Source organism: Molossus molossus, unplaced genomic scaffold (genome assembly GCF_014108415.1).
Source record: "Molossus molossus isolate mMolMol1 unplaced genomic scaffold, mMolMol1.p scaffold_m16_p_5, whole genome shotgun sequence".
Classification (NCBI taxonomy): Eukaryota; Metazoa; Chordata; class Mammalia; order Chiroptera; family Molossidae; genus Molossus; species Molossus molossus.
In genome coordinates, this window is record NW_023425388.1 from 115,762,412 (window position 1) to 115,786,185 (window position 23,774).

Consider the following 23,774-nt stretch of genomic DNA (forward strand, 5'->3'; position numbering starts at 1 on the left):
AGTAGATAAAACAATGAGTCTTAATCTGATTTTTGAAGTCATAGAATTCTATTTGTTTTGTTTGATGATCACTAATACTTGGTTGCTATTCTAGTAGAACTTGAATATAGTTTTCTTATTGTACCATTAATACCACAGAGACTCTCTTAAAGTACCTATTAGGTCTCAGAATTGTTATATTGTATCTGAACCTCATTTTGATGATGAAATAATAGCTGTCATTTATTGAGCATCGACTATGCACCAGGAGCTTTACATATAGTCCTGGTTCTTAAACCACTCTGCATTATTTAACTGATAAAATGATAGACCTAGAGAGGTTGTTTAGCATAGAGGTTAAAAGCTTGAACTCTGGGACCAGATTGCTACCTACTATAACATGAGGCAAGTTAGTCCTATCTGACCCAGTTTCTTGTCTGTGAGATGGGTATAGTAATAGCACCTACTATTAGGGCTGTTGCAGAATTGAGTTAATAAATGTCAAACATTTAGAGTAGTGTCCAGTATATATATAATTACTCATATTCTTAGCTTGCTGCTGTTATTCAGCATGGATCAAGAATTTTAGAATTGATATTTCAAGTTTTTTGTTAGTTTCCTAATGTACAGGTTGGGGTGGGAGAGACTTTAGAAATATGCCGAGCAGGAGGGGAAACTATTAGAGATCAGGTTTGTCAAAAGTTTAGTCCCCTGAGAAGCCACTCCTGAGATGTGAGGTGAATCATGCTTGCTGGGAGCTTGCCCAAATGAGCCCATCAGTTAAGATTCTGTGGTTATAGCCCTAGGGAAAGTGTCCCCAGGGAATAGTAGAAATGGAAGGTAATTAAGGTACATACGCTGTTACCCCTTAAAGGGGAACACTACTAATGCTAGAAATTAGAAAGCTGCCATACAATTATTTTTTGCTCTAACTCAAAGAAACCACACATAAATAAATGGATTCTGAATGTGGAAATTTTGTCAAGTCCAACCTAGAAGAGGACTCATTGTTCATCGTCAAACCCTATCAAATAGATCCTATGAAGAATGTTTGCGTTATGAAGGTACAACTTATTCTACATGTACCTCAGAACAGGTTTATTAAACTGCTAAACATAGGAATTTATGAAGGCATCTGATAAAGAGTAGTGTTCATTAGTCAGTGAACTGGTCATATTCATATGTAGATAAACGTGTATCCACAAGCAATTGAATACTACTTAATATTTGATTCGATTTCTATTACCCCTTTCTTTTAGAACTGTGATCCTGAATTGTGAGGGCCTGCTGGATTTTGTCCAGCTTTAATTTCTTTCAGAATGCTTTTCAGCAACCTTATTGTGGCGCCTCCTCTGTCGCTCCCTCTCTCTCTTCTGGCTGTTACACTGTATTAAAAATCTGTAATCTTCCATCCTTTTTTGAACAGTAGTGATTTTACTGTATTTTCTCAACTTCGTTTCCATTTGACTCTTGGATCTCACAGGAATCCTTCAACTGCTTTCTACCAAGCGTTCCATGTGAACACGTTTCAGGAATCAAAGAGCCTCTGGGATAGGTATGAATACTTGTATATGGAATGCATACATGCATAGGTGTATGCATGAATTGCTTTGCACTGTACTGGTTTCTCATCACTAAAACTGATCTTTGTTATTTTAGGGGGGAATCACGTATCTAGCATGGGACAAAGCAGCAAAATAAACCAAAAGGACAGTCTATATTTTAAATAGAATATAACTATTTCTTCTTACTGAACTTTTAATTAGATTTATTTTTGGAAGGATTTACATATTCTATTGGATTTTATTATATGAAGTATTTCCTTACCCTTGTATATTTTAATGTAAAAATATATTCTATGAAATAAACTACCTGCAGTTATTTTAATTTTGTACTATTTTTATTTCTCTGTAAAAGCCTTAGTGACTCAAAGCAAAATGTTTTATGTTAAGAAATTGGAGGAGACGCCCTGGCCTGTTTGGCTCAGCAGTTAGAGCGTCGGCACACGGTCCAGAGAGACCTGGGTTCAGTTCCCGCTAAGGGCACGTACCTCGGTTGCAGTTTGTCCCCGGCCCTGGTTGGGTTGTGCGGGTGGCAGCCACTCAGTGTGTCCCTTTCATGTCGATGTTTCTCCTCCCCCCCCCCAACTCTATCTGAACAAAAAAAATGTGAAAATGTCCTCGAGTGAGGATTAAACAAAAAAAGAAAGAAAGAAATTGGAGGAGAGACAAGACCAAGGAATCAAACATAGTAGTCGTTGTTTAACTTTTGGCAAGAAACTTTACAATCAGGCGTGTTTGCTAGAATTCACTAGATCTGCATTACTTTTTGTAAACCCCTAAAACAGTTTGTTTTCTCACAGAAATGTGTAATTTTAATTTTTAACTTAAAAATATTGAATGAAGTCTTGAGTTCATTTATGGTAAAAGATACTTTGGTTTATCTTTCTGCTTAATACACATTTTAAGTAGTATATGCTCTGTTGAGTTATTTTGCTGAATATGTATTAGCACTCCATCAGTTTTTGTCTAATTAATAGAAGTTGAGCGCAAACGATATTTTTTAAATTCTCACAAAGCTTTGTAAAATTCTTTTAACTCTGCCTGGCAACGCACTTGTGTCCTCTGGCATAGTTTGGGTTACACTCATGGGCTCAACTCCATCTCTTTCATTGAAAAGAGTATTGCTAAGTGCATGTCATGCTCACCGTGTCATGTTAAGACATGGTTCACGTTGCCTAGAAATGGTAACAGTCTTTTAATTCTTTGGCTTGATTTGCTGTGTGTGTCACTCGAAAGAAATTTTCTAACTATCATTTTTGTGATGTGTTCCTTACTAAAAATGTTTTTTAATACTTGTAGTACAGAAAGTTTTAAAATTTATAGTACCATATTTATAAATTCAGTTTTTAAATTGTTAAGCTAAAATAAATAAAATTCTTCTGCTACAGCAATAAATTAAGACATAAATGTAAATTGTGGCATGAAACAAGCATGGAGGTTTAATCATTCGAATGACTTAGCAGATAGAGCCAGGGTGAGTACTTTGGGATATATTTTATACTTTTCCCTTAGAAAAACGAAAAATAGCACTCTATATAGGAATGGAAGAATAGTTTTTAAATGTATGGTAGTTTATTTCAAATAGCTAATTTTTGTGAGCTGCCATGACATCAATATGAAAAATATCTATTGTTTTCATCAAATCAACATAGAAAGGTTTGAGGGGTTTTTTTATAATTTGGATTTAATACTAAAAGATTTTTTTGTTTCATTATAAAACAACTATAGAAGTTGCCTGCTCCTCATTTGTTTTTACAGCGATATGCTCCTTATCTGTTTTCTTTTTTAGAGACCAGAAACATTTAAGGTATCAGAAATGAGGCAAGTTGCTGTAGCTATAGTTTCTCATGAGTTGAAAATATATTCTCTTCTCTTTGGAGCCAATTGTCCAAGTAAACGGATACATGTCTATAGTATGTTAAAGCCAGAATATAATCAGCCATTCTTCACTGTAAATTGGCCTGTTATTACCGAGGTGACAAGCCCCACCTGGTAGAAACTGATTAGTGGCTTCCTTTTAACTTTTTAACCAGCTTATTAAATTTTCAATTGAGAAGAGTAGTAGTGGCTAGCTTTATTAGTTACAACACATCTACAACTTCACTTGGCAGACATCTACAGACTTTTTAATTAGCTAAAAAGTATTGTGGGACTATTTATTCTTTCTCATTGCAGGAAGGGGTTGAAGGTTTGTGTGTGTTAAGCTTTAAAAAATATTATAACTTCTTCTGACCTCGTTTTGTGTTAGATCTCACCAAATTGCCTTGTTTATTTTTTACTATTATAAATTTCGAATTCTAAAAAATTTTACAACTAATTTGGCAAGTAAGTATTTTGCTGGGATGATTCTATTAAATAGGACCATTCAAGAGTTTAAGGAACTGCGAATCCTTTACATCATCTACTTGTTTTGAGGTATGAATTTGCCTATTAAGGTTCCTATTTATGAAATCTTGGAAATCATTTTCAGTAGGAGCAGCTTCTAAGCTCTATGCCAGTTTTCATTAAGCCCGCCCTAGAAACCTGAAGACCCTGATTTTGCCTTACTTGAAAGACTGAAATCTTGTTCTAGGATTCTTTTCACAGAGTATCTTTTAATCAAAATGTAAGTAACTAATATACCTTTCTCACATTGACTTAGAATTCTCTCATGACCCCTCTGTTTTCTTCCCTATTTAAATTAGAACTACCAAGTTGAGAAGCTTTTCAGCAATCAGTCCACTTCTGCCTGTATTTAGATACTCTTTTTCCTTTCCCTTTCCTGTAGGTACTATCACTGTTTTCTGGCTTTCCCATTTGTCATTTGCAAAGTCCTCAGAGAATCATTCAACTGAAGCCACTAAATATAAGGACAATAGATACTGATATCGGCCTGTGGTCCAGAGAGACCCAGGTTCAGTTCCCGCTAAGGGCACAGACCTCAGTTGTGGTTTGTCCCCGGCCCTGTTTGGGTCGTGCGGGTGGCAGCCACTCGATATGTCCCTTTCACGTCGCTGTTTCTCTCCCTTCCCCCCTCCCACTCTATCTGAACAAAAAATGGAAAAATGTCCTCGGGTGAGGATAAAAAACAAAACAAAACAAAAATACCAGGTCAGTTAGGTAAAGGAGTACTAGAAGGAAGAAACTTTAGGTCAGGTAGACTAAAATCAGGTCGTTTGTAAGGATTTAACCTACTTGATAAACAACTTACAGTATTTCTGCCTTAATGAAGAAAATGTATAAATGTAGTTAAGAAGAGAGTTATAGTTGGTAGTTGCACCATCCCCTTGACTTAGCTTGTCCTTCCTTATGATAGCACCAATGTTTTAATATAAGTAAAGTAGTACACATGGGTTATTAACTAAAAGGTAATGTCTAAGTAAGTTTATGGTATGTCTTTTACTAGATACTTGATGATTTTGCTTAAATTGTATACAGTAATTACTCATAACTAGTTTTAAAATTATTAGATTAAAAAATATTCTTGTTTAAATAACCTAAAGTATTTTGTGTTAGAAAAGGCTTCTAGTATTTTCTATCACTTTTCCCTAAGAGGTTTTATTTTGGAAATTAGGAGTAAATCAGAATTAAGCTGCTTGTATGAGAGTGTTTTGTTTTACTCGTCCTCTACGAAGCTTCATCACTAACACCCACCAGTACTTGTTAACCCAGATGGTAAAACTCAGGTATCAGACCTTGGCTAGTCTATTTTTCAAATGCTCATTATAAGTCTTATTTAAAATATTTTTATGGAAGTATAATTTGAATCAGAAAAGTATAACTTGTATTCACTTATAAATGAGCATACCTGTGTGACCAGTACCCAGATCAAGATACAGAATAGTATACATTTCATGACCCCTTCCTATCACTTCTCTTCCTCAAACTGACTTCTAATAAATGGAATCTTTCATTATATATTTTGTTTCTGCCCTTTTTGATCCAGTATTATGTTTGCATTCATGCATATGATTCAGCATAATTGTAGATCTGAACTACATGATCTTAAAGAATCACCAATAGTTGCCCTGGCTGGTTTGGCTCAGTGGTTAGAGTGTCAGCCTGTGGACCAGAGAGTCCTGCATTCGGTTCCCGCGAGGGGCAGGTACCTCAGTTGCAGTTTGTCCCTGGCCTCAGTTGAGGTTACGCGGGTGGCGGTCACTCGATGTGTCTCTCTCACATCGATGTTTCTCTCTCTCTCTGCCCCCCTCTTTCCTTCCCACTCTGTCTGAAGATGGATGCAAAATTGTCCTCGGGTGAGGATAAAAAAAAAATTTTTTTTTTAAATCACCAATAGTGGGTCACTTGTTTGAGATTGGTACTGGTTTAATGCCCTCTCCTAGTGATATATTATTAAGTACCTTGAGGATAGGAATCTGGACTGTTTTATAACCACCCCAAATATATACCCTAATAATTTGTATCTAGTACTTACATGATTTATTATTTGATTACACTTTTATCTATTGCAGTAAAGAATATCAGGTAGAGGATAAAGACACTAAACATTAGAGGACAAATTTTTAAGGACCTGTCACCTTTTAGTGCTGGCTCTCAGATTTAGATGAAAAGCTAAAATGTTCAGATGACATTAAAGCAGGAAGTCATAGCTATTACTAGATGACAGCATTTATAAATGTAATCATCTGAAGCATGAATAGAAATTGAGAGAACTTGTGTGTAAATTCAGGAAGGTTGAATAGGTAGAGTAGGAAATACCTTGGTGTGTTAGTTGAGTGCATTTATAGACCTGGCTGGCAAATGGCAGGCCTGCCCCAAAAGTTAATGACATTTTAGACAGTGTTTCTATAACTACAGTAAACAGGAAAAGATGGTGATGGACCTGTTGTGCTCCATTTCTATAGGATAGTTATGCCAAGTACAAAGCTAACTAGATACAATCTGCTTTCTTTATACCCTATTTGAACAACCAAGTGGGTGTTTTAACAGGCAGGCTAGAGCTTACTTTCTAAAAGTGGATGGGCCCCCTGGAAAATAGTTGCCATCCCTAGAAATAATAAAGCTATCTTCCTGGCTGTTGATCAGGAATGTTCACTTTGAGCGAGGTTTGAAGCCGATTACTTTTATTTACTTGTTTTTCTTTTTATTAATTAATTTTTTTACAGATGTCCCTCCTTTCCCCCATTGACACCCTCCACCCTGCGTCTATTCCTTCCCCCTTCACCTTATTGTTGTCTGTGTCCGTTGGTTCTGCATATATGTACATAAGTTCTCTGGTTTATCTCTTCCTGCTCCCCCCCCCCCCAGCCATCCTCTTCCCTCTGAGGTTTGTCCATCTGTTCTGTGTTTCCTCGTCTCCAGCTCTATTTTGTTCATTGGCTTATTTTATTATATTCCACAAATTTTTAAAAATGCCTACTCTGTGGAGTTTTATTTTTCTTATTTAGTTCTAAATGGAAAAGAGGTAAGAAAAGCATTAGAATTGAGCTTCTTTTTTGTCATTATTGGACACGATTATCAGAAAACCTCAGAGAGTTGTATGTTTGCTTAAGGAATGGAAGGCTAGCAAACTATTAGCTGTTAGGAAAGAATCCCATATCATAGGCAATTAAATTGTGGTCCCAAGTAGGGAAACCAATGAGCTGTGTCTTAATAGGGAAAAAGATAGGTAAAAACATTATCACATGTTTGAAAGTGATGACTATCATTTAAAATTCAAGTATTTGTCCGGCTGGTGTGGTTCAGTGGTTGAGCATCAACCTATGCACCAAGAGGTTTCCGATTTGTTTCCCGGTCAGGGCACGTGCCCAGGTTGTGGGCCAAATCCCCAGTGGGGGGTTGCAGGAGGTGTCTAGTCAATGTTCTCTCTCATCAAGGTTTCCATCTCTCTCTCCCTCTTTCTTCCTTACTCTCTAAAACAATAAAGAAAAACAAAATTCAAGCATTTTATGCCTCTCAAGTACAGCTAGAGTGATTGGTCAAGCTTCTTCATTAGGAGGTGGCTTTTTGGGTTGGAACCTTAAAGGTGAGTAGAATTTTGTCGTGAAGAGTTGAAGAACTGAGGAAAAGGGAGCATTCCAGTTAGAGGAAATACTGTGAACCACTGTGAAAGTACAGGGCTTATGTGATGAGAATGGTTACATTTGACTGGTACATAAACATTTGAAGACAACAGAGAAAAGATCTTGGGTTGGAAAGATACTAGAAAGGTAATGAAGGCCTTGATCAGGCAATGGAGATAAGGAAAGCGTGGTTATCAGAGGGTAGAAATTATATAATTTTACAATGGATTGGATATGATAGGGAAGCAGTCAAATTTGACTCCAAAATGTCAACCCTAATTGACTGAGGGAATGATGGTACCATTTGAAGTTTTAGTGAAAGAATTGGTTTGGGAAGAAGAAAATCGTGATGAGATTGTGTTTTTAGCTACTTTTGGATGAGTTGAAGAGCTAACAGAAAGTCAAGGTGGAAATACTTGGGATACAGCTGGAGCTGCAGCCCTGCAGCTTGGTAGAGAAGTTAAGGCTAGAAGAAGTTGAAGATAGATTGACTTATATATTTATATGTAGCATGGGACTGATGACATTATTTTCAGCACATGATTGAACTTTAGAATTGGTGATAAATTATTAATGGTTCTTCCATTAGTACATGCTTCTACTCAGGTGTTTACCACCTTCCTCTTTACTTAGTAGTTTTATCAACATAAGTCATCACAGCCTATTGTTGATAGGTCATGGTAATTATTTTCAGGGTAAATTTTGAGGAACAGTTGAAAAAGGTGGACATAGTTGGTAAGGTGTCATTGCTTCTTTTGTTTTTACTTTTCACCAGATGGGTTTTAAGTAAACCAAACCTTTGAAAAGAATGGCAACTTGTGTGTTAATTTGCTAAACCAAATTTACTTTTTCTATAAAACGTAGAACTCTGTAGCATAGCTTTTTAAGAAAAACCTCATGCTGAACTTGTTCAGATGAGAAGGAAATTTAAATATAGCCTGGAATTGTGGAACCAGAACAAATAATAACATCTGTTTTGTTTTGCTTCCATTCTAGTCCTCAATGATTTAAAATTTTAAAGTTATACTTCAGTGTATTTAAATCTGCAGATAGTTTGGCAACCTTTTGGGAAAAAATACTAAGTGAAATTATTTTAATTTTTTGTTTTCATTAAGATTTGAGTTGATAGATGAGAGAAATGGCATTATATTCTAGCTGATGTTTGTGTGTGTGTGTTCATGCACACATATTAATATTCTAAATCGACATATTAGATTTTGTGATTGATATAACACATTTAAATGTGTTAGCTTACTAAAAATTAGCTTCTGTGTTTAGGTATCAGTTGACTACTTTTAAGATATTTTTCATATTTGACAAATTTAAATGTGTATTAATTGATAAATATCCTTAAGAAATAGCATTTTTATACTGTTTTGTTTCCTGATTGTTTTCTAAGTTGAGGATCATTATAAATACTTAAAGATTCAGAAGGTGCTCATTGTAATCTTTTTAATTGTGATAATTGGCCCAGAAATAATGGTGTATATAACCTGTGTCCTGAAATCCAAAAATGTATCTTTTTACATATCTACTTGGTAATATCAAGATAAATAAAGTAGTCTCTCCCAAGACCCCACACTATTAGAAGGAGAACAAGGAAGGAAAAGAATTGGTCTGACTAATCCCATTCCTTCTGTTCACAGTGACTATTAACCATTGAGCTTTAGAAAATTTCTGTGTTTATTTGCAGCAACTGTTTCTGTTTTAGATATTGCTAACTTTGGGGGGAGGGGGATATATATATTAGTTTGGTATGCCTGGGATGATTATAACATACTTTGTTTCAAGAAATGATATATCAGTTCTTAAAAATATAATATGTGATGGTATCTTAAACTTTAAGAACAGTTATATTTCTTTTATGTTAGCTATTAACAAAAGCTCAGAGTCAAATATTTGGCTTTCTGTTAGTAAAGCCTGCATGCAGGTTATTATTGCGTATATTTGAGTAATATATAACTGGCTTTCGTTTACTTTTCCATTTTTCCCACCCCCAGTTTTGGGAGATTTTGGGGTTTTTTATCTCTATAAACTGTTCTTACTTTTGAAAGAATGAGGAGTATAAATAATTTGTGAATAAACATGACCTGTTAGAAATATTAATAACCTATCTTATTAGAACTGTTTTTCAAAACGGTATTAATGAAAAAATTTTAAGCTATATATTTTGCATATCTTCGACCAGTAGATGCATTTGCTATAATGCATAACATGCTAAACAACTTTTTTTTATATATATGGTATCTTGGCTCACCCACAGATATATGAGGTTTCCTGTATTTATGTATGTCTTTTTATATGTGAATTTCTTGGAACAATCTTTCTAGTCTTCTCATTCTATTAGATATGTTTGGACTAATTTTTTTTCCATAAGTTTATCTTCAATATTTCTAGCATTGTTTTCCCAATCCATAATGTATGGAAAGACAGACTGGGTGTAACTTATTGGAGGCATACAGGGTTGCTCCGTTTTCCCCTTTCTTCATTCAAATATAAGCGTTTCTGACAGCTAGAGAAGCAAGCATTGATTTACTCTGCCTAGGATTTCTCAAAACTGTGTGGTGAACTTTATTTAAAGAATGGTTTACACTTGAAATTTTGTATCAAACGAAACTAAGCATATTTATTTAAATAAATAGTTTCTTTAGGACCACTTTTAAGTTTACTTGATTTCATATATCGTTTTTCAAATAACCACTTGGAAATTGCAAGTCATCTACCTTTTTGCTCCCATGCTCTATTTTGTTTTATAAATATAAATTTGACATAAAACTATCTAAATGATGGTAACTTAAGCTTAGTTCTTGCTGGACTATACTGTAAGAACTTTTAATAGTATATTCTCAGTTAAATGGGATTTCCTCTTCCCAAATTGAAAAAGAAATAACTATCAGAAATTATCAAGATTTGTTTTTTATCGCAATCTTGTGACAGATTCAAGATTATTATTGATATATTAGAACAGATTTCTAAGTAAATACTCATTTTTAGGACATTTCTCATTTCAAATTAATTTTTAAAGGATATTTAATTACTCTTAATTCATCCACAAGCCTTTCAGTTACCTAAATTTATTTTAGAGTTTTAATAAGGAAGAATTTAGTGATTGGAACTCTTCAGGTGTGACCCCTGTACTTGGTAGCAACTAATTTTGAAAATGCATGCTGAAAATTTAAAAAAAAAGAATAAGCCCTGGCCAGTTTGGCTCAGCAGTTAGAGCGTCGGCCTGTGGTCCAGAGAGACCCGGGTTCGGTTCCTGCTAAGGGCATGTACCTCGGTTGCAGTTTGTCCCCGGCCCTGGTTGGTCGTGCGGGTGGCAGCCACTCGATGTGTCCCTTTCACGTCGATGTTTCTCTCTCTCTCTCTCTCTCCCTCTCTCCCCCTCCCGCTCTGTCTGAACAAAAAATGGAAAAATGTCCTCGGGTGAGGATTAAAAAAAAAAAAAAAAGAAAGAAAATGCATGCTGAGGAAAATTTTAATATAGAAGTTTTATATTTTTCTAAATGTATAAGTTCAAAATTTACTGTGCATTTGTATAATACACACACTCTTAAATTTTTTTTTCTGTAAGTTTCATGGTGAAATAACTAAATTTGCTTCTTATGGCTGGTTTAAATTCTGTTTTCCAAAGACTTTCCAGGTGTTTATCATGACCATACTGTTGTTGGCAGGCCTTTTAAATAAGTGTCAGATAGTCTGTTCTTTAAACGGCCAGCTCATCAAACCACTACAAACCACTACAAACCACTTACAAACAAACCACTAGCATACGTATGTTTTAGGGAGCATTCACTTTGCTTAATATGGCTAGGTTTTGTATCTTCTCGTGGGACTTGTCCCACAAAAGAGTAAATTATCGAAATAACATTTAAAAAAATACAATAGTATTTTGGTTGATAGGAAACAAAAGTTGCACTAAAACTTTAAAAACCATTTCGGTAATGTGTTTATAAAATGACCACAACTTTATTATTTATCTTCATAAATATGGGTTTTTGCCTTCACCAGGTGATTACATTATAAGGCTGTGCTTTGACAAATGACAGTCAAGTTGTATGATTTTATTGAAGTCAAATGTGTTTTGAGGTTACATTTGGAAAGATATTTATAATTTGGAAAAAATCCTAATAGTTCTTCAGATTGTGTGGGAGAATTTAAATGACAAAATAATAGAAAAATTCCGTTAAAAGTTTAAAACCTGTAACAGCATAACTCCAACCCCCACCTTTGGGTCAGATATCTCTGGAGGTGGCTGCAGAGTTTTCTTACAATGCTGTCTTTGCGTCTGCTATAGCTTTGCACATGCTGATCTTCCTTAACAGTGGCCTCCTTCTTTCCCCTCCCCCTCGCCCCATTACATCATTAGGGGTTAATTTAGGCAAAATTATACCCATAAATATGTGGGTTGCCTTTTCTGCGAATTACTGGCAACTGAAAATGTAAATGAGCATTCTTACAGACTGAAAATGTTATTAATATCCTTCAGTGATTAAAATAGATGCCCAATTTAAAGCTTTCTTGTAAAATTTTAATAAATTTAATATTATATTCTTAATGAAGTAATTGGTACCCTTATTAAATCTTCCTACTCCCGATTTTCTTACGTGCCCACATATAGATGAACAGTAGGACCAATGGGACACATGGTTATGGCTGTTCTGTAAAACACATACAATAACATTTTATTCTTCCCATCATGTTATCTAATTTTAAGATTGGGGGTTGCAGAGACAGACTAGGATTTAGGCATAAAAAAATGCTGTCTTGAGCATTTAAATGATCAGTATAGATTACAACTGATCCAGCCACCTGTGTCGTAAGTCTAGAAACTCATAGATGGATGTGGACCAAACAGTAGAATTCCAGTGCCATACTATAGGACTACAGAGCTGTCTATAACAAGTTATGGTGTTAAATCCTAATTTCTGGATCATGATCTTAAACCTATAATTGATTTCATTTCTATTGACTTTTTACTAACAAGTATTCCTGATGGCCTGAAAGTCCATGCTGAAATTTAAAGTTTGAAGTATCCAGATCAAAGATGAACTTATTTTACATTTAAAAAAATACTTAAGTACAAAATATCAGTTGTGTAATCATGGTAAAACATAAAACTTTGCTATAAAAGATTTTTAAAGGCTATTTGATTAAAACATTTATTTACTTAAACTCTTTGCTAGAATTTTTTTTAGAATTCAGCATCGGAGGAGGAATGTGACATAATAATGATCGAAAGCCGAAAGTTTAAAAGTTGTGATGCCCTCACATGGTTGGAGGGTTATTCTAGCTTCTAAGGACTGAATGTTGTCCACAAGAGTGTCTCATCAGGTCATAAATTGGTAAGACTTAATGGATTAGATTTTATGTATTGTACCTGATGTTATTGTATTGAGATGACTATTTATGAACAAAATGAGCACATTGTATAAGTATAGTATTAAATATAAGTTAAAACTTGGAATTTTAAATACTTGATGTAATCCTTTCAAATTTTCATGAAACTAAAGGCCATATCTTTGCAGTGGTGTTTAATAAATAATCCGTTTTTAAAATAAAGTGACATCCTGTATTATAGTAAGATTATTTAAATATTGCTATTGCATCTGCTATAGATGCTTACAGTATAGGTAAGAGCCCCAAATACTTTCTAGTTATTATCATAGGAGATACTTGAGAAATCTTTTTTAAAACTCACATTCATTTTCTTAATAAACTAAAGTTTAAATTAATTTATTGCTTTTGGGATTTCATTTTTCTTAATAAAAGGCATCTTCTTGATGTCTCTAAAAATAAAGCCAAGAAATTTTTCTCAGTTCGTACATTGAGAACACCTAAGATGCCATTATCAAATCGAAATATGTTAGAAGTCAATATACATTTTTTGTGTGCCCTTTAAATTAAATAATTTCCTTTCAGGATTATATTTGGCTTAGAAACAAATTTTTTAACCTGTTTTGTGTGCCTACTTATTTTGCTTTATTTTTTACACAGTTCTATTTTGTAGGGGGATTTGTGGAATAATACAGATTAGATTAGAAGGAGATCTTAATCTGCACTCTGAAGATACTCATATTTTGCAGATGAGGAAAAATAACTTGGGTTAAGTTTTATATGTCCAAGTTATGCAGTTGTAGAATTAATTTTTTCATTAAAGTGCAGTACACAGATCCTGCAAGTCTATTAAAGATTATTTGAAATTATCATCTAAACTGGCTACTTTATCTATTTCTGATTTTATTTTTAACCAGATATAAGTTTATTCTCTCTCTTACACACACTCACTCACACACACCCATCCTTATTTTTTGACTAATGTTCTAAATTGTGTCTGATATGGTATTCCATGACTTCACATCGATCACATTCTATACACTTAGATTTCTTAAAACCAGTAGCTGCACTCAGTGGTAATCTGGAAGGAAATACAACAAACTAACAACAATTGCCCCTTATTTTATATACTTTTTTTTTCTTTCTACAGTAAATTACATGACTTTGGTAATTAGGAAAATAGCCTCTAATCTTTAGTGTAGGATAGCCATATTGAGCAGGCAGCGGGCGCGTGGGCGTCAGGGATTGTAACCCTGTGGCATCCGGATCGAATGTCATGTTGTTCAGTTGTCAGTGCAGGGTCCAGGGCACTTGTCAGGTTTCAAACCAGTTGAGAAGCATTGTGTGCTGCCGAATGTCTGTGTCCAAGCGACGAGCCTGGTTAGATGCCTGAATGTGTGACTCATGAAAGAAATTTTTAATGTGTACAGTGATTGGACTGCTACTGATATTTATCCAAGGCTAGTTGATTACAAGTGGCCATTAGACTGATGGAACAAATAGACCCCACCTGCTTTTACTATACTGTCAATCTCTGTGCCCAGGTGTTGATTGGATTCCTCCAGAGTAGTTGTGTTTTTGGTACTGAGTAGTTGCTACATATCAGACACAGCTGAGTATTTTTGGATTGTTATTTAATTTTCACAACAGCCATGTTATACAGATACTATCAATAACCTCAGTTTACATAGAAGGAAATTGAAAGTTTTACAGAGATTAAGTAACTTGCTCAGGTCACATAGCTGTTGGCTATGATTCAAATCTAGCTTTCTAACTGGAACGCACTCTCGGTTGGCGGTATGCAGAGCGGCAGGAAAACGCGAAGGGCACCCTGGCAGAATGTCTGTCGTACGCTGATGGGAGTACAGAAATTTGATTTTCTTTTAACTTAAGTAGTGATGGCTCATCCTCTGTTATAAAACCATCTTTTAAAGCACTTGCCAAAAATAAGTGTCAAAATAAATTTGGTAAGTTGCTTACTATCTAAAATTAAGTATTTATTGCATTAGAAAATAACCTGTTTAAATGTAATGCTTATATTATAAGCACATTTATTATGTATGTATTATAAAAGTTTTAGTAGTAACTAGAATGGTATTGTAGTACTAACCATTAAAGAACTCACTGTTTAATATTTAAGGTTTATAATTAGTAAACATTGGGATGGGGTTTAAAAAGCCACTTTGAGCTACATGTATTTCTTGGTAGAGGGATGAATACCATGTAAAACCCTCTACTAAATGCTACATTAGTTTCTCTTCATCCTTAGTTGTGAATAATTCTATTAAAATCCTTTCATGTCTACTTTTAACATAGTTATGCAGCAGAATTTATTTTTGAATTTTTATTGAGCACCTACTTTGTATGAATTCTTTTGGTTGGTTGAATTTTATCCTCAAATGACCTCCAAACCTTATAACATTTTTTTGTTTTTAAGTGTTTATAAATTCTTTTGTCTAAACATTGCTTAAAGTTAAATACACAATAATAGTACTGCTTTAAAAAAAAAAGGAGACCATAAGAATTTGTATATTTTTTAGTTAAATTGAAATTGTCTGCAGATCAAGTGTAAGCTTAATTTCTTCAGGGCTATGGTTTAAAATATACGGATAACTTGATAGGACATCAGAAAATGAAATCCCTATCTTAAAAGTCTTCTTTTAGATAATACATTTGTACATCAGCTCTTTAGTAGTAATATATTTGCCTTTTCAAAATTGAAATTATGGAAGGTTTGGGGAAATAAAATAAGAACAATCAAACTTAATCCAGTTTTTAAGCACTATTACTGTCTCAGATGTTCACATATTCCTTTCCTGACCTTGAGTACATTTGCATGGACATTAATAGTTGCAGTTATGGTTAAGTAGCTTTTAAGTAGTTTTTAGTGTTCCAAATATTTGTCTGTTTGTACAAAGCTAGTACTGCTTTGTCATAGGTTTTGAATTTTGGACTCATGTTTTGACATCTGTGAAACAGTCCCTTCCAGTTTTTCTTTCTACCTTTCTGGGCAGGCTTCTCTTTTTTGTTTGTCCTTTTAAGTATCATTGATGTCCTCAGGATTCTGTCTAGACCCTCTTTTCACATTCTTCATCGTGCTAAGGCATATAGGTGGTGTTGGGTGCCACCTACATGCTCTAGGGAGCCATCTTCATGTTCTAGGTGCCCAAATTGGTTACGTAGGCATCTTTCCTTACATTCCGACTTTGCTGAAATCTCGTAGGCAATTGATCACATAGTGCTGCCAGGTTTGTCTCCTGAGTATTTCTTCAGCCTTTTCACCTCTCTCATCCCTGTTTAGGGTATAGTCCTTTCTTGTGTGGAGATGCAACAACCTTCTAACTGGTCTTCATTATTTGAGTTTCTAACATGGTTAACTGTACCTACTGTTTTTACTTGGAACATTTTGTGTGTGCTCCTTTTATCTCTACCCAGTTGTGGTACTTCCTCTACTAAACATTCTTTCCTGACCCTAAATCTTCATATGTGCCCCCAAAATACCCTGTAAAATCTTTTCTTGTCTTAGCATTTCTCACATCTCTCATTTGTTTATCTCCTGCACTAACGGTAAACTCAAACTCTGGGATTACATTTATTTGATATTGTAACCCCATAATCAGCACCTGATAAACATTGAAGTACATTAAAATCCCTCTGCAGTGTGGTATCTCAAAATTTGGTATCTGGAAAGAATGTTAGAAGTTATTGTATACAGTTAGAGGTGTAAGTCAGGTGTAGAAACCAGATCACCAAAGTTAGTGTTATTTGTGTATTTCATGATACTTAGATTTAATCACTAAACATTACTGATACAAATTACATAGTTAATATATTGAGTGCTTACCACGTTCCAGACACTAAACTAATGCATTATCTCACTGAATCCCCGCATCTGGTCCTGTTGTTATCCTTTGGAGAGGCTAAGTAACTTGGCGAAGTCATATTGTAAAAGTGATGAGGTTGGGATTCAAACCTCGGTATGAATCCAGAGCCAAAGCCTTTTATTCAGTGCCATCTCTGGGTTTATCTTCAGAGTCTAGAATTATAAATCTGGCTTGGAAGGGAATTTAGTAGTCATTTATTCCAGCCACTTTTCTCATACTTGAATCATGTCTACAACACACCTTCAAAGTTGTCGTTTAACCTTTGAACACTTCCAGTGATGTTTATCTTGGCATCCTGGTGTTCTTTCTTTTTCCATTTTATGTTCAAACTTTTTATAAACCCTTCCTGTACAAAAGGGAATCTAAAATGTGAAGCAGAAAAACCAGATGATTGCCATCACTAAAAGTGTTTATTAAAGAGATTAGGTTCATGTGAAACTATAAGCCGCACTGCAGATTCTGTGGAAACATTAAGCTGAGGACATTCTTTGGTTTCATAGCTGCCATAATCAAGAATATGGGTTCCTGTTCATGGCTATACGTTACTGGTGTCAATACAAAGGTAGTTCTAAAGTTTTTGTTTTTTTCAAAAATGGATAAGGAGACATTGTTTAACATATTAGAGATCACAAGGATATTTTCCCACTGTGTAATTATTGATTCTGGTGATGAAGCAAGGATTTCATGGGACTTCTTTAGATGTGCTTTGGTCCACTAGTGTAAAAAGAGTGAAATATATCTGAATTTCTTCAGACTCCGGAATCTCATTCACTTACAACTTCTATTTGTTCGTGAGGCGTGTTTAAAGACATTACAGTTTGAATTGTCTTCTGTGTCAGACCTGACCAAACCAACAAGCTTTTTTTTGGCCTCCTCTTTCCACCTACAGGATAGCTATTGATTCATTTTATTTCTCCCCTTTAGGTTCAGTTCTGATTGTCTGTAGAATATGGTACTGGGCAATTGAGAGAACCCACAGATGGATATTTATGATGTATGATTATACATTTAAGCCTTTCACTAGGTTTACAAAATGATTTTTCCCTAAATCCGTGATTCTAATGAAAAATATCTCATTCAAGGTTTTTAATCTATAAGATCATTAAGAGGTTTGGAAATCTATTTTCCACAAAGTCTTCCATGACTTTGTCATCACCATGACCAGTATGTGGGACTAAATGTCACTGACATAATTTTATCAAAAGTAACCTAAAAATCCATAGAGCTGTAGCTTTTCTGTTCCTCAAACCTAAACAGTTTTTCTCCTGACTTCAGTTACTTATAGCAACTGCTACCCTGCCTTCCTCCTCAGTTAGTAACAACCAGATGCAGGGAACATCACAGAAAAGTTTATTACCTTTGTATTTAAGCCATCCTTGTCAGGAGAAAAACAACTCAGGAGATCTGCCTGGGTTTTTGTTTTGTTCCAGTGACACCCCTCTAATTAGTTTCTAATCGCTGAAAGAGCTGATTAATTTCTTAGTTCTTCTTACTGGCATAATAAACCTAACATAAGTTCATGCTGATCTTAAAAAATGCAATTAGCTATATTAAATAGTATACATTTTGTTCCACCTTTGTCTTCAATTAAATTTTTAATATAAATTATGTACAGAGTATCGTAATAAATAAACCCTTGAAATGGACATAGTTTCTGCCTTTAAGGTGTAATTCAAGGAAAATGATATTCAATAAAGGCAGCAAAAACAAAAGTGTGGAAGAATCAGAGGTGGGGCCTATTGGCAAGAAAGGAAGAGAGAGCAAAGAGAGTGTAGGTGAAGCATCCCGTTTCAAATGACAGTCTTAACTCTAGACTCTAAAGTGAATTAACAAATGTTCAGGTTATGATGTGAGTCTAGAATTCATCATAAAAGATTTTACACAGATTGATGTGTACAAACTATTGTAAAATTCTGTCATCTATATTATAGAGATGGTATTGCCTAGAATTTAAGGACATGGATCTATATTGAAATGAGAAAAGTTGTTAGCTGTTAAAAACTTTTTGTCACTGAAAATATACCTATTTGAATACAATTCCAGTTGAGTGAAAAAAACCTTTAAACCCTTTAGATTTTATAGTAATGTTACTTTATACTTTTCTTTATTGCCCTGCACCAGAATTCCTTTTTGAAGCGGGTCGTTTCAAAGCAATGATCTTCAGCTAGAGTGATATGTGGTTCAGAAGCAAAGCAGCACTTCATCCCACTCTTGATTTGTGTTTAGTAATATTTGTTGTTGAAATTTGATATAACACTAAAGGAAGTCATGGGATATTTTTAGTTAAACAATGTTTTGGAAATGGCTTATTTGTAATTAAATTAAGTTATATCTCAGTGGCCTTTGGGAAAATTTCCCAGAGGAAATTAAGATTATTTTTATCCTATACAATGAAACATTGAGATCTTAGAGAGAATTAATAAGAACCTTTGTTAAAATTTAGTCCACAGGAATATTGTGCTAATCAGTAATGCTGGAAGTTTAACTATCAAGTGAAATAATTTTTATTAGCATATATTTTGTGATTGCATTAAATCTTTAACATGTGACTGATTAAGTACAAAAACATCAAGTAAATTTAAGGCATAACTAGGATTCAATTTGGGCGTGAGACATACATACAAAGGCTGTTTTTTAATACTGATTATGATTTATTTTTAAAGTGTTTACTATTGTAAAAAGTCTCATATAATCCTCACAACAGTCCTTTAAGGTAGATATAACCATGACCCCATTCTACAGATGAGGAAACTGACATTAGTATGTAACTTGCTAAGATCAGCCACTAATAAGTGGTGGAGGTGAGATTTCAGACCAGCTCACATAATACTGAAGCCTGTGTTGCTAACCACTTTATCACCCCTTGAGAACTCAGCCTTTTGCTTAGACATAGCTGAGGTGAGCTCTCTTTAGCCCCAGAGTGCAGTAGAGAGCAAGAGAGTTAGCCAAGTGGCAGTAAACTGATAACCTCGAAAATGAACTCTTCAGGGCATACATTCCCAATACTTCTTGATATTTATCGAAGATGAGCAATGTCATTTTATTGCCCAGACCCAAGCCAATCCAACTAAATCTTTAAAATATCCTGAATGCAAAACATTCATTGATTTATTACAAGTAAAGTAGAACAGATTTTTATTTTTTTAATTCTCTTCTTTTTATTAAGGGATGATGACCATGCTTAGTGCTGTCCCTTTGGTCTAAATCTGACTGAAGCGACTATTTCTTTAAAAACCTCATGGTACACTTACTTTTATTCTTCTGGGTTTATCTCTGTTTTGAAACAACCTCTATTTTTATTATTATCCCTGGACTTTGGGGACAAATTAGGAAAGGGAATGTAAGGTAGCAAAAGAAAGATTAGTTAACAATTTAGGAACAAAAGCTGGGTTTGGGTTAGATAATCCAATTCAGTATGTTGCCCGTAGAATTATGCTTTTTCTATAACACTATTTTAAATAACATCTCTGTACCTTCTAAATATGGGTGTACATGAAAAGATTAGCTATGAAATGAGCAAAATAATCTACGTGCCCTTCATTGGTATTTGGCATTTGGTATTCCAGGGGAGAGTCTCATTTTCACTCATTTGGATAAACTTCATTGTGGAATGGGATTGAGAGGATTTGTTCAAGAATAGCTGTTTAGTTGAAAAAAGTAGTAGAATGTTTGAAGAAAAAGAGGCAAATATGAGGCCAGTCGATGAAATCAATAATGAGGTTTCCAAGGAGGTCAGTTTCTTCCCAAGCCCATCTTCCAGGGCTCTTTGCTTGGTGGTCTCCGTGTCCTCACCTATTCACCCCTCCCCGTGTGAGCGAGCTTCCCTCTCGGTTGAGCCACCTGCCACGTCCAGACAAGTCTGCACTTCTACGCCAGAGAGTGCTCCTGAGTTCTAGTTACCGACTTCCAGCAACCGTCTTTCTGTATTTCCAGGATCTACGATTCACTCAAAATTCAATCCCAAGTGAAACTTGTGTTTCTCATCTTTATTCCCAGGTTCCTCTCCTACTCACTCTTCACTCCCAACAAAATCTAGTTTTCTTCCTATGACACATTAACCACCTCTTCAGATCCCATTGCTCCAAGCACTCCAGCCATCCTTGGCTTTTTTTTTTTTTTTTTTTTCATTATAGGTGAGTCCCTTTCCTTTACCATCTATCTGACCTCTCCCAGATCTCTCTGCATCAGTTGTAAAAACTGTATGATTTTACCTTGCTTAATGCCCATGACCAAACATTTTCAGTGTCCTGTACACTACCCTTCCCCTTGCTTGCCTAGGGAACCTTTTTCACGATCTTGAATGTAACTAGCTCTTACCCCACCCATCTCCTCCTCCTCAGACCCAAAAAATCACATTTGAGTGGTTACACTAAGTTCTATAAAAGCTTTTTGAAACCAGTGATGAAGGGAAAAAACCCAATGAGAGTAACTTGCCTCAGGACACAGCGTATCTGAGATGAAGCCAAACTGCAACATTTATTTGCTAATTCCTTATCTAGTGATCTTCCAAGAGTCGGGCATTGTGCAGAGGAGACCTACTGGGATTTATCATTTTGTACAAAAGTGTCATCTAGAAAGATTAATGTTACTGAGACTTGGCTGTATAGGAAATAATAGGCAAAGTTAGTTCAGTTCAGCATATATGAGCCATTGCTTCCAAAGGAAGTTGGAATACTTAGATGTATGACTTACATATTAGGCAGCAAGAATATATTGCAGGTTTGGTTTCAGAGTGAAAATGAGGAACGAGATGAAAGAATTTTTCCTCAATTATTTGTTTTGAGTTTAGTTAAAATCATAGCATTACACGTCCAAGAACTGCTAGGAAAAAATAATTTGGCTGTTAAGTGAAGGAAATAGTTTTGGGGGTGATCCAGTACAGCTACCTCGTGTTATAGCTAGAAAAACCACAATTGTGATATATTTAAGACAGGTTCCAAATGCACAGTGTGCGAGCCTAGCCTGTGAATTCTTTGCAGACGGCTGCCAGCCCTGGAGCAGACTGTATGCCATACAGGCCTTTGTCTGGTGAGGGAGATGCAGCTGTTCAGACACAGCCTGTGCGGCCAGTGCCATCAGAGCAGTGTGGGCATGACCCACTGCACTACGAAAGGAGTCAGAGAAGTCTTCACAGAAAATAGTTTAGCTGAAAGCTATAAAAGAATGGGAGAACATCCACGGAAGTATTCAGATAGTAAAAAAAAAAGTATGAGCAGAGAGAGTGTGAGTAAACCATGGAGGGTCTCAAGGAGTTGAGGATATCCAGCTTAAAAGTTGAGCTGGCATTTGGAATGGGGCAAAGAATGTAATGGTTAGCATTAGAAATCAATTAGTGAAATGGTTTCAGATCCCACCCCACCCCCACCCCCTTTTCGTCCATTACTATGTCATTGCTGAAGAACTCTGAATTACTTTTAGAAATGATAGATGGATTTAATTTGCACAAATAAGTTTTTATACTTACTGCTGGGTGAAAATTTATTCAGTGTTTGTTGGTCTCTGAAATGAAACACAAATCTTAGAGTTTTATTTATATTTCCCTTGATATTCCTTTCTGTCATGTTCTTTCTCCAATTTTGTTCAGTTTTATACTCTTACACCATGAAAATTTCCTTAGGTCAGGGCACGTGCCCAGGTCGCGGGCCCCATTCCCATGCAGAAAGTAGCCAATCGGTGTGTTGCTTTCACATCAGTGTTTCTCTCTCTCATAAAACAAAACAAAACAAAAACAATAAAAATATATTTTTTTAAATGTAGATAGATCTTTTATTAGGTTAAGGTATACTTTAATGGCTAAATTCTGATGATTTTAGAAGTTGATTGCCTTCAGCTTCTATCTCAAAAGACTAAAAGAATGGTTTTAGAATGAATATATAGAATTACATCCACTTCATTCCTTTAGATTTTTGTTCAGTATTCTGAGCTGGATATCAACTAGCAAAATTTGAAATCCTTTCTAATTAATCCCTCTCCCCTTTTTTACTCTTAGGTACCAGTATACGTGTCAGTCTAGATCATTGTCAGTCATATACTATCTCCCAGTCTCCAGGAAATAATTTAAAGTAGCCAGGGCGCTAATTATCAAATATTTCATTTGGACTTAAGCCCCTTAGCTTGTATCCTTCATTCCCTAGTAATGAATTCTGCTGTCATCAAACTATCTATTGCTGCTGTGCAAATAGTGCAGTGCAGTCTCTGTCAGGGGGCCTGCTCTGAGCGTGAGCACTCCGACATTCAGGGGCGCCCCTCCTCCCACCCCTTTCTCACACCCTTTCTTCTTTCTTTCTGACTCAGAGGAAGGAAGGAAATTTTTCATCCTGTCAAACCTTGCTTAATGTTAGTCTAATAGAACTAGCTAGGGCATATGCTCATTTATCTTAAGTAGATATGACTTCATGTTCTTACAACATTTAAGTATTTAACTTGACATAATAGAATATTAAACTTCTTTACCTTATCTGGAATATTTGGGTTATGATGTAGAATTGCTGTGCATTTTTCACTTTGTATCCATCTCGAGTTTTTCCAGACTAGATTTTACATCTCCCATCTTGAATGTTTTAATAGAAAGAATTTTAGTTTAGCTAGTTTTTTAATTGTTTACTTAAAGTGGCTCTATACAAAAAAATTATCATTATATCAGAATTTTACTACCAAATACTAAAATAATTCCTCCCAAATACCATAACTTGGACATGTAAAAAGATCTGGAAAAAGAAGGTAAAGTTAATGTTATCTACACCTTCTTTGGAATGCATTCTAAATGTAACATTTTTATTGTGTGAGTTTACGTAAGCTATTGTATCATAGATGTTTATTACAGACTTTTACTGTTTACTTACGAGAATCACTTTAAACAGAAATAACCTTACAAATCACAAATATCATTTAACATTGCTTGTTGTTTCTTATGTTGAACATAGTACCTTATCTTCCGGAATGAAGTAATTCCTGAAGAAAGTGGGGTGTTAGCTCCTCTTCCCTCCTTTCACTTTTCCTGTTGGCCATTT

At 35.1% G+C, this 23,774-nt stretch overlaps 1 protein-coding gene across 2 annotated transcripts in view; it reads left to right on the forward strand.

Annotated features, from left to right (window-relative positions):
- The window catches only part of TSC22D2 (TSC22 domain family member 2), a 45,632-nt gene that overhangs the window by 12,142 nt on the left and 9,716 nt on the right, over positions 1–23,774 (forward strand). The window contains exon 2 of one of the 2 annotated variants that reach the window (XM_036243274.1): positions 1,463–1,534. The exons of the other annotated variant lie outside the window; for it this stretch is intronic. Within the exon in view, the coding sequence (XP_036099167.1) occupies positions 1,463–1,534 (72 nt within the window). The remainder of the gene's footprint in view (positions 1–1,462; positions 1,535–23,774) is intronic. 2 annotated transcript variants of the gene reach the window in all.